The sequence below is a fragment of the Hyperolius riggenbachi genome, chromosome 5 (assembly GCF_040937935.1).
Source record: "Hyperolius riggenbachi isolate aHypRig1 chromosome 5, aHypRig1.pri, whole genome shotgun sequence".
Classification (NCBI taxonomy): domain Eukaryota; kingdom Metazoa; phylum Chordata; class Amphibia; order Anura; family Hyperoliidae; genus Hyperolius; species Hyperolius riggenbachi.
The window spans coordinates 386,605,366-386,617,084 of NC_090650.1; the positions used below are offsets into that span (position 1 = coordinate 386,605,366).

The following is an 11,719-nucleotide window of genomic DNA, read 5'->3' on the forward strand; positions in this document are numbered from 1 at the left end:
GTAAGAAATTTAGCTAAATTATCTGAGCAGGTTAACTGTCTTTCTAATCAGCTTAAGGAATTTCAAGATGTACAGTTCAGTAAATGGGATGAGGCAGTTTGTGTAAAAGTCAATGCCATGGAAGGCGAAATTGTCAAAAGGGAACATGAGCAAATTGCAGAGTAATAAAATGGATTATGCTTGAGGTTATATTTTTAAATGGGGAAGAATTACTCCAAAAATAGCTGACCCAAATGAAGTAATTCCTGAGAAGAACACACAGGGTTCAGGTAAGGGCTTTAAAAGCCTGGCCATACAAGCAAGAGGAGAGAACAAGCATCAGTGAGGTAAAAACAAAACAAAAAGAAAACAAAAATCACCCATAATGTATTGTAAGGAAGATGAAACAGAAGGTCAATGGTATAAAAGTGATAAAACCAAAGACCCTTTCTAATGGTCACTTTAGCTGCCATAAACGGATTTAAAGTGTCCATAAAGAAAATTTAGGAACAAGTTGGTATGTTTTATCTCTCTCTAAGAGCAAAGTAAAACAATCAGTTCCCCTAGTGATGTGTCTAGAGATATTTTAGAGATACTTCTACAGATATTTCCAAAAAAATACTGATAAAATACTTCTAATAAGAAAGATCTAAAAGAAAAAGATATTGAGGAAAAGTGCTATATATTATTATTATTTATTGTTTTTATAAAGCGCCAACATATTACACAGCGCTGGACATTAATTTAGGTTACAGACAATATTTAGGGGTGACAACAATATGACAATACAGGAATACAAGAAATCCGATCACACAGCACAATATGAGTACAAGGTAATGCTTAGTCAGTCACTGGAGGGGAGCATGGAGATTAGGCAAGTCGAGTTCACTCAAATGCATAGCATGGGTGCACAGTAATGGAGGTGCTTGATCAGGTAGGACACAAAAGGAGGAGGACCCTGCCCAAAGGCTTACAATCTAGAGGGAGAGGTAGGGACACGAGAGGTACTGGACCAGAGTTCAGCTGTTGAAGGAAGGGGCTGCCCTAATGGGTGGAGGTAGGGAGTTCCATAGTGTTGGAGTGGCTCTTGAGAAGTCTTGGAGGTGTGCATGGGACTGGGTGATGCGGGGGACGGTCATGCGAAGTTCATTGGAGGAGCGAAATGAGCGGCTTGGTGTGTATCTCTGAGTAAGATCAGAAATGTAGGTTGGACAGGTTTTGTGGACGGATTTGTAGGTCAGACACAATATCTTGAATCTGATTCTGGACTGGATAGGAAGCCAGTGGAGGGATTCACGGGGGGGAGCCGCCCTGGAGGAGCGATGGGAGGAGTGGATATATCTTGCTGCCGCATTCATGATGGACTGCAGTGGGGCTATTCGGGTCTTAGGGAGACCAGACAGAAGGGCATTGCAGTAGTCGAGGCGGGAAATTATGAGGGCATGGATGAGGAGTTTGGTGGTGGCAGAGGTCAGGAAAGGGCGAATCTTACAGATGTTACGAAGGTGGAAGTTGCAGGACGTGGGGGGTGAAGGAGAGTGCGGAGTCCAGGGTGACACCCAGACAGCGGGCTTGAGAGGTAGGGTGAATGGTAGTGTGGTTAACAGTGACCTGCACATCTGGGAGGTCCAGGGATGACCAGGGTGGGAAGATCATAAATTCCGTTTTGTCTAGATTTAGTTTCAATAGATAGCTATATAGATAATGGGCAGAATATTGTCACTAATAAGAGACATTTTCACTTCTAAAGGTTCTGTAATAAAATTATGATACTGGAAAAATGAGTAGCTATTCAGATAAGTGCATTTAATGATTTTTAGATGCTCGAGGTTGAAGAACTCTTTACTGGGGATGACAAATAATATTGAGCAATTAAAATTAAAACTGGAAGTGCTGATCCAATCTTCTGGAGAAAGGGATGATAATTCCTTTCTTTTTGAAGGATCTCATCCTTTGAAAAAGTCAACCACTAGAGAAAGGAGAGGATGTACAGCACAGGTCCATTCCTCGAGGCCCATATCCATATCAGTATTTAAAATGGACTGAGAAATCAAGAACAATGTTCTTGATGAACCACACCTTTCCTCCTGATTCAATATCATCAATTCATTTGAGCTGTGTCAAAAATGTGTGAGGATCTCACTCACTCATTTGAATTGACTTGCCCAATTTGTGTTCTAAACTTTATGTTCTATGTTTAAGCTGTATGGCTCAGTTATGGCTCAGTTATGAGTCAGTTATCTGCAAAAATTCAAAAGATACATAGAAGCATCTAATTGTTTTATAGATATTTATGGATGGTTGCAGTAACAATTTGTAGTCACGGAGTGAATTAGATGTATGTCCAGTAGAATGGCCACACACAAGGTGTACTGCAAGATTTAACGAAATACGTCCTTTATCACTATTTGTCTCCATTAAGTGTTAACATTTCAAATGTTATTGCAACATAAGTTGATTATTATACTTGCATTTTAATACTTCAATAAAAATTTATTGAGAAAAAAAAATGTGTGAGGATCTTGACCCTTGATCTCTTATTTAGAGGAAGGTAAAGAAAAGGGAAACGAGAATACCGCAAGGTGGGGGTTTCTGGGTAGTCTGTACTCCAGGGCACAGTTGCCATGGTGGAAAAAAAAATCAATTTGAGCTTACTTTTATTTTTAGAAATGTATAACTGGCTTCTGTTTGAAAAAAAAAATGAATAACATTAACATTCAAAAAGTTGTGTGCAGCACCACGCTGTGCTTATGGTCATTATAACCTGAAAGTGGGAGTAAACTCCATATTAATTTAAAAATAAATACATATATATTGTCCAATAAGAAATTATTTATTTAATTTGCCTACCCTGTTGATTTTAGTTTCACTGTTAGATTTAGGAGAAATGTGATATGAAAAAAGAATAGAATAGTTCTGTTCGTTTCCATATTTACTGTTTCTCTGTCGTATCAAAAGAAAAAAAATCACTTTAGCCCTTTTTTTTCAACCCAGTTCAGTGTTAATTTTCCCTCCCTACTACCACAGCTGATTGTCCCTCTCACAGCAAGCATCACCTAGACAACATGTTTACATCACTGTGTAAACTCTTCAAAGGAAAGGGGGGACTTAATTACCTTCTGGTCATAGTGTCCTTATTTTACCTGAAATGGGAAGTTTTCTGTTATGTGCATGCTGAGTACAGTAAGCTTGTTACTGTAACTAGAAAAATACTCCCACAATCCTGCAGGCACTGCACAGTTCCTCCACTTAGGCAAAGGCACTCAAACCAGGTAAAAGGTCAATTTAGGTCCCCCCCCCCATTTTTGTTTTCTATTTTAGAAAAAAAAATGGGGGTTTACATATTTTTGGGGCACAATTTTTTTTCTTTGTGGCCATTTTTTATTTTTGGATGTTACAAACCCCATTTAGGCAGGTTCTTTCCCTGCTAATAACTGAAGCTACATTTTCCAACAATTTATACATGAAATTGAGCTTCCATTGTCAATGAGTCAGCATCTCGGAGGAATTTGCTTACACAGATGTTTAATTAAGCTGCTAATGAAGTTTCCCTGGTTCTTCGTCTAGCAGCAGATGAGCACACGTCACAATTACCCAGGAAAATGTGTAATTCATGCCTGAAGCCATAGCAGTGATTTAGGTTCCGTCAGAGTGTCCCGTCTATCATTGGCGTACCGGCTGCATGTCGCTTATGAAGCTGCTCTTTACAAAGCCTCCTAGAGAAGCATCACAGAGACGCATTTCTGGAAAATCTCGGCAATTGTAACAACAAAGCCGGCAGTGTGGGCGCTGTAGCTGTGTCCTCCCTTGAAGTTTCCACATTAAGCTGGGTTGGTCTACATTTGGGCCGTCGCTAATACTCCCAACAATTCACCAGAGAGAAGCATTTGCTGTTTCATGTCAATGGATGCAATATACAGTTGTGTTCAAAATTATTCAACCCCCAATGCTGTAAAGGGTTTTAGGGAATTTAGTGTACATTTGTAATTGTGTTCAGAATTAAATCTTACAAGGACTTTTTAAATAACCAAATGCAACTAAAATGACACCAATTGTTTTTGTAATATAGTATAAAATGTTTTTTTTTGTGATTTCTTCATTGACACAATTATTCAACCCCTTAAAGACTACCACTCTTAAAGGGACACTTAAGTCAAACAAAAAAAAATGAGTTTTACTCACCTGGGGCTTCCAATAGCCCCCTTCAGCTCTCCGGTGCCCTCGCCGTCTCCCTCCGGTCCTCTTGGTCCCGCCGGCAGCCACTTCCTGTTTCGGTGACAGGAGCTGACAGGCTGGGGACGAGAGTGATTCTTCGCGTTCCTGGCCACAATAGCGCCATCTATGCTGCTATAGCATATATCATATACCATATAGCAGCATAGAGGGTGCTAATGTGTCTGGGAACGCGAAGAATCACTCACGTCCCCAGCCTGTCAGCTCCTGTCACCGAAACAGGAAGTGGCTGCCGGCAGGGTCAGGAGGATCGGAGGGAGACAGCGAGGGCACCAGACAGCTGCAGGGGGCTATTGGAAGCCCTAGGTGAGTAAAACTCATTTTTTTTGTTTGACTTAAGTGTCCCTTTAAGAACAGAGGTTCATTCAAGTGTTTTCCATCAGGTATTGAAAACACCTATGGATGTTAACGAGCAGCAATCAAGCATAATAAGCACCAATTAGGCAGATTTAAAATGACTGTGATACTCAGCTCCTTCTAGACATTTACTGGTGTGTTTACAAACATGGTGAAGTCAAGTCAAGAGAATGGTCCAGGAAGACAAGAGAAGAGGTGATTTCTCGTCACATGAAGATTAATGGCTATAAGAAGATTGCAAAGATGTTAAACATGCCAAGAAACACCATAGGAGGCATCATTCGCAAATTCAAGGCAAAGGGCACTGTTGAAATGCTACCTGGTCGTGGCAGAAAGAAGATGCTGACTTCGACTGCTGTGCGCTACCTGAAGCGCAAAGTGGAGAAAAGTCCCTGTGTGACCGCTGAGGAACTGAAAAAAGATTTGTCATATGCGGGTACTGAAGTTTCAGCTCAGACAATAAGGCGCACACTACGTAATGAAGGCCTCCATGCCAGAACTCCCAGGCGCACCCCTTGCTGTCTCCAAAGAATAAGAAGAGTTGACTGCAGTATGCCAAAAGTCATGTGGACAAACCACAAAAGTTTTGGGATAGTGTTCTGTGGACTGATGAAAAAATATTAGAACTGTTTGAGTCCATGGATCAAACGATATGTTTGGAGTAGGAAGAATAAGATATATGAAGAAAAAAACACCTTGCCTACTGTGAAGCATGGCGGGGGGTCAATCATGCTTTGGAACTGTTTTGCTTCTGCAGGTACAGGGAAGCTTCAGCATGTGCAAGGTACCATGAATTCTCTTCAGTACCAGGAGATATTGGATGAAAATGTGATGCAGTCCGTCACAAACCTGAGGCTTGGGAGACGTTGGACCTTTCAACAGGACAATGATCCTAAGCATACCTCCAAGTCCACTAGAGCATGGGTGCAGATTAAAGGCTGGAACATTTTGGGAGTGGCCATCGCAGTCACCAGACTTAAATCTGATTGAGAACCTCTGGTGGGACTTAAAGGAACTCCGAGCAGTGCAGAAACTATGGAAAGCTGCATACCATTTTGAAGCTCTCTTTCTCCTCTTTCCAACGATATATAAACCTCCGCCCTACGCCTTTTAGTTTTCGCTATTTTTGCGATCGAAATTGCGAAAATTTCAATCGCGAAAATAACAAAAACTAAAAGGCGTAGGGTGGCGGTTTAGGTGTCGTTGGAAAGAGGAGAAAGAGAGCTTCAAAATAGTATGCAGCTTTCCATAGTTACTTGTATTACACAGCACGACTTTTCCGCAAAGTCGGCAGCTGAATGGTGCTGCTGACACTGTGTAATACAAGTAACTATGGAAAGCTGCATACCATTTTGAAGCTCTCTTTCTCCTCTTTCCAACGACACCTAAACTGCCACCCTACGCCTTTTAGTTTTTGTTATTTTCGCGATCGAAATCGCATTTGCCGCAACTTCGATCGCGAAAATAGCGAAAACTAAAAGGCGTAGGGTAGCGGTTTATATATCGTTGGAAAAAGGAGAAAGAGAGCTTCAAAATGGTAAGCATCTTTCCATAGTTTCTGCACTGCTCGGAGTCCCTTTAAAGAAAGCAGTTGCAGCGCACAAGCCTAAGAATGTGACTGAACGTGAGGCTTTTGCCCATGAAGAATGGGCTAAGATACCCGTAGATCGCTGCAAGACACTTGTGTCAAGCTATGCTTCACGTTTAAAAGCTGTTATAACTGGAAAAGGATGTTGTACTAAGTACTAAGAATGAATGTCACTTGGGGGTTGAATAAAACTGATAATGATGTGAGCACAGAAAAGACATTTGTGGTTACTTCATTAAAACGGTTATATTTTTCTGACTTACAAGTGCCTCTTTGATTTAATTGTGAACAAGATGACTGAAATGATCAAAATCAATGTCAAAGTGGCCAAAACACTCAATTTCAGGTTGAATAATTTTGAACACAACTGTAAAATGATTCTCTGTAATTGGATTTAAAAAGGAACTGTAGTGAAAATGACATAAATAATACAATTGTTTGTACAGTATATAAATTGCAATATAAATTAATTGATTATTTAGTCGTTGTTTGCCCATTGTAAAATATTTCCTCTCCCTGATTTACATTCTAAAGTGTATCATTGGAGGTGACATCTTTTGTCCTGTCAGGTGATCTCTGCGAATGTTCTTTATTAAGAATTCTATGCACAGAGGAAGATATTGCTTGCTTGGCAGTTGGAAAAAAGATGTTATTTCCCACAACGCAACGAGGTTCACAGACAACAAACTGTCAGCACCTTGGTCATGACATCACACTGTGGGAGGGATTGCACCACAATATCAGCCACACAGACCCACCTCATAATCTATTCGAGAATTGGTAAAGATTTATTGTGGGAAAGGGGGTATCAGCTACTGATTGGGATGAAGTTCAATCCTTGGTTTTAGTTCTTCTTAATTCCTCAGTTCAGACAAAGCATTTTTAATATGCATTTAATTAAATGTTATGTTATATTAAGTATGCATGTATTTGTGGCAGTTTTTGCAAAACAGAAAAGGAAAGTAACTGATGCTCCAAATCATAGACCCTTGTCTACAAGACACTAATTTTGGAACAGAGTTGCACCCATGATTTGGGGGCCATAATGCAAATTAAGGCTATAGTGGCGCTAATTGACCAATTGGGGCAATCTGGTAACACTGCCTCATGTGCTTATCCAAAAATATTGATCCTGACTATGTTTTTTCTCTCCTTTCTTCTAACCCCACAGGTCCTTTTACCTCAATATGAAGACAGTGGAAGTGGAGCATCCAAGGAGCCACCTCCACCCTACATGTCAGCCTGAAGAACCACCCAAATCCCAACATCAGAAGAAACCTTCAAGCAGCAGCTTTCTATGGCCGAGGCATTGGGGCAATAGTACATTTCATCCACAGATTTTACTCTATTGAACAGCAGCACTACCAAATATCTTGTCAATAAGCATACCATGAACTAGATGTGCTAGTTTCCACTTACAGGGGAATCAGCTTGAACTAGTCCAGCCAGGTCTGCAGGGACCATTTGCGATAGAAGACATGAAGTGGTTGATTCACTATCACTATAGCTCCCCTTACTGCATGCTTAGCATGCCTTATCAGAGTTAACATGCCTTATCAGAGTTAACGAGCCTTATCAGAGTAGCATAGCGAGCGCTACGAACCTTATGCCTGCTAATTGGCAATGACGAGAGCTCCATTCGTCCTGCCCTGCCCTTGACAGGCAGCCCAATAGGCTGCCTGCCAAGTGACAGGCAGCCTATTGGGCCAATCAAAGTGTGGGATAATGTCCTTTGAAGTGATTGGACCCACAGGGGCTCAGGGCAGGACGAGTGGCGCTCTCGTCATTGCCAATTAGCAGGCATAAGTTTGTAGCGCTTGCTATGCTACACTGATAAGGCACACTAACTCTGATAAGACATGTTAACTCTGATAAGGCACGCTAAGCGTGCAGTAAGGGGAGCTATAGTGATAGTGAATCAACTCCGAATAGTGGTAAATTGAGTCTGTGTTTACTTCAACCATCCAATCAAGTGTAGAAGGAAAATTAATACAAGAACTGCTCTGCCCACGATTAGAGGTTTGAAGTAAACATGGCTTCACTTCCGCGTAGGGCTGGATATAGGTCTATGAAAAGTTTTACTTATCCGGGTCATTTTACATCTGGTTGGAAATAAGTCGATCTCAGCTAAACTTTTAACTTTTTGTTATCTAGAACACACTGGAAATAAGTCGATCTCAGCTAAACTTTTAACTTTTTGTTATCTAGAACACACTGTTCTTAAAGTGACACTGAAGCAAGAAAAAACTTATGATAGAATGAATTGTATGTGTAGTACGGATAATAATTAATAGAACATTCGTATCAAAGAAAAGAGTCTCCTAATTTTATTTTCAGTTATATTCCTTTTTTTGTAACATTGCATCATCCTCTAATATTTGCAGTTAACAAACGACACTCTGTATTTTAAACTATGAAACAGAACAGAGCTAATGACCCTTTGAACTTTCCTGCAGTAAAATCTTATCTCAAGCTGCCTCTCACTGTTTCTTTGATGTATAAATGCTTCAGAAAACAGCGCTGTCTTTAACCTCATGTTGGGTCAGAGAGCTCAGAGAAGCTCTTTTGCATAGATAACAACCAGACCTGGATTTACATCACAGGAGCCTATAGGCACAGATGTCCTGGCACACTAGACTTCGGCCTCCATGAACCTACAAACCCCCACCGAACCCACACTGCATGTGTGCTGGCTGGCCCAGCTGTCACCTCTCCCTTACTTCCCTTGCCCGTCATAGCCAGAGCTAGCCTCTGTGTTAAGTACCTAGAGGTGCCCCCAGGTATTAAGAAGCTAGAGGTGCCCCTGACTGAAGGGAGATCTGGTCGTCAGTGGAATGCAGAGAGCAGGGTGAGTAACCTCTCATTTACATTTCCCTCAGGACTCTGCATAGGGAGGGAGGCACCGAACCTCCTTTCCATCATCAGACGCCTGTAGGCACGTGCCTACAGTGCCTTATGGTAAATCCGGCCCTGATAACAACTAAAGTTTCTTAACTCTTCCTGTACTGGAAACAATATGAGACTTTTTTCTTTGCTAATAATATTCTATTTCTTAGCTGTTCTGCACATACAATTCATCATCTCATACGTTTATTTTCACTTTAGATTCCGTTTAATAATATTTTAGCATCAGTGGTGAAGCCAGACAGCCATGGGGACCCTGTGGATTATTTACTCTCCCCCCCCCCTCCCCAGCAATGAATGTGTAATATTTACATGCTATAGACCATACATGTCAAACTTTGGGCCGCAGTGCAATCAAATGTGGCCAGCAAGTGGTTTCTCCACTTTGCATTATATTTGGCGTGCAAGCATCTCGGCGCTGAGCCTATATGGATAAGCACTGAAACTATGAAGCCTCATGTTAAAGAAAGAGGGGCCACTAGACACCAGGGAACTGTAAAGGAAAGGGAGGGGACCAACTAGACGCCAGGAAAACTGTATAGGGAAGGGAGAACCTCTAGACACCAGGGAACTGTATAGAGGAGGGGGGGGAGGACTCCTCTAGACATCAGAGAACTGTATAGGGGAAGGAGCGGCCACTAGACACCAGGGAACTGTAGAGGAAAGGGAGGGGACCAACTAGACACCAGGAAAATTGTATAGGGAAGGGAGAACCTCTAGACACCAGGGAACTGTATAGAGGAGGGGGGGGGGAGGACTCCTCTAGACATCAGAGAACTGTATAGGGGAAGGAGCGGCCACTAGACACCAGGGAACTGTAGAGGAAAGGGAGGGGACCAACTAGACACCAGGAAAATTGTATAGGGAAGGGAGAACCTCTAGACACCAGGGAACTGTATAGAGGGGGGGGGGGGGCACTAGATACCAGGTAACTGTATAGAGAAGGGAGGGAGGACTCATCTAGACATCAGAGAACTGTATAGGGGAAGGAGGGGTCACTAGAGAACAGGGAACTGTATTGGGGAGGGAGGGGAGCACTAAACACCAGACTGTATAGGGGTGAATGGGGGGCACTAAACACCAGACAATTGTACAGAGGTGGAGGACTAGACACTAGGGAACTGTATAGGGAAGGGAGGACCTCTAGACACTAGGGAACTGTATAGGGGAGAGAGGGGGGCATTGGAACCCAAGGAACTGTATTAGGGAGGGAGTTGGCCACCAGACATCGAGGCCCACAACTCACAACTAATTTTTGTCCCAAAGTGTATTTGAGTTTGCACCCCTGATCTAGAACTATGATAAAAGGCCAGCTGGGATGAACTTATCTCCCTTCAGATACGATTTCTAGTATCGATTCTCGCTGTTAATCTGGACAGCAGATCTTAGTGCATCTCCTACAGTGTTTCCCCATTGGATTAGTTTTGTGACATTTCTTGAAACTCGTGTGTTTGCAAAGTGTTTTGTGAGATCTGCCTATCGTAACTTTGTTCTGGCACAGCACTTAACCGGTCCCATTGCTTTTAATATAGTAACAATGTATTGAATTCATGTTGATATTGTACATAGGTAAACTATATGCAGTCACGGTGTCCACAATGAGTGTACATACCATTCCTCCTGTCATTTTTGTATACTTAAAAATCGTGCAGTCAACAACATTTAGACGATGCATAGTTCTAAAACGTTGGATATGTAGTTATGGAACATTGTATAATACAACCAGATCATTACAGATGCTTAAGCTGCATGATTTCACTTTGGTCTTTGTATAGGTAAAACTAATAAATTCTACTCGGAAATAGCATTATGACTTCAGCTCACACAATATTCAAGATTTTGGCTTTACGGTGTTAATTTAAATCCATTTTTGCAAAAGAGTGTAATTAAGTTTGTGCATGGTCAACCTGAGTAACTCTTTGCATGTCCGTAAAAAAATATCACGGTGAAAAGTGAACCAAAGTTTAGTATTTAATGGTAAATAAAAATGTTAATTTTTTTAAAGTATCTTGTCTGATAAGTAGCACTTTCAAAAAACAAGACATTAAAGGCAGTGCACCACTTCAGCACTTTTGATATATTTAATGTCCTAGGCCAGAGATCTGCAAACTTGGCTCTCCAGCTGTTAAGGAACTACAAGTCCCACAATGCATTTGCCTTTATGAATCATGACTGTGGCTGTCAGATTCCTGCAATGCATTATGGGACTTGTAGGTCCTTAACAGCTGGAGAGCCAAGTTTGCAGATCACTGTCCTAGGCAAGCCAACTTGTCTCATGCCTCTCCCCCTTCCCACCACATCCTCATATAAACTCTGTTGGTAGAGAGGGAGGAGAGGCAGGATGTACCTCAGAAACACATTTCAAAACAGTTGGGAAATGGGCAGCAAAAGACTAGCAAAGTTATGTAATGCAAAAAAAAAAACCTAGTGCAACATATCACAATTAATGAGGTGGTGGAGTACGGGAATGTGTGCAGTGGTTTCAAGGAGCCATTTTATGAGATTTGGAGGAAAACATAAGAAAGGTGCATGCTCTTCAGTTTACAGCTTATTGGGGTCCCTTGTAGCTTCTCGTGGTGTCATGGAACTACGGCAAGGTCCCCAGTAATGGGCACTGGCGGGAATTGCTGATTACATGTGCTTGATGGTTACTCGAGC

At 41.7% G+C, this 11,719-nt stretch overlaps 1 protein-coding gene across 1 annotated transcript in view; it reads left to right on the forward strand.

Annotated features, from left to right (window-relative positions):
- LAPTM4B (lysosomal protein transmembrane 4 beta) overlaps positions 1-11,065 on the forward strand; it is a 145,831-nt gene extending 134,766 nt beyond the window's left edge. The window contains exon 7 of the mRNA XM_068237703.1: positions 7,329-11,065. Coding sequence (XP_068093804.1) covers positions 7,329-7,403 — 75 coding nt within the window. The 3' untranslated portion in view covers positions 7,404-11,065. The remainder of the gene's footprint in view (positions 1-7,328) is intronic.
- Positions 11,066-11,719: the final 654 nt, after the last annotated feature.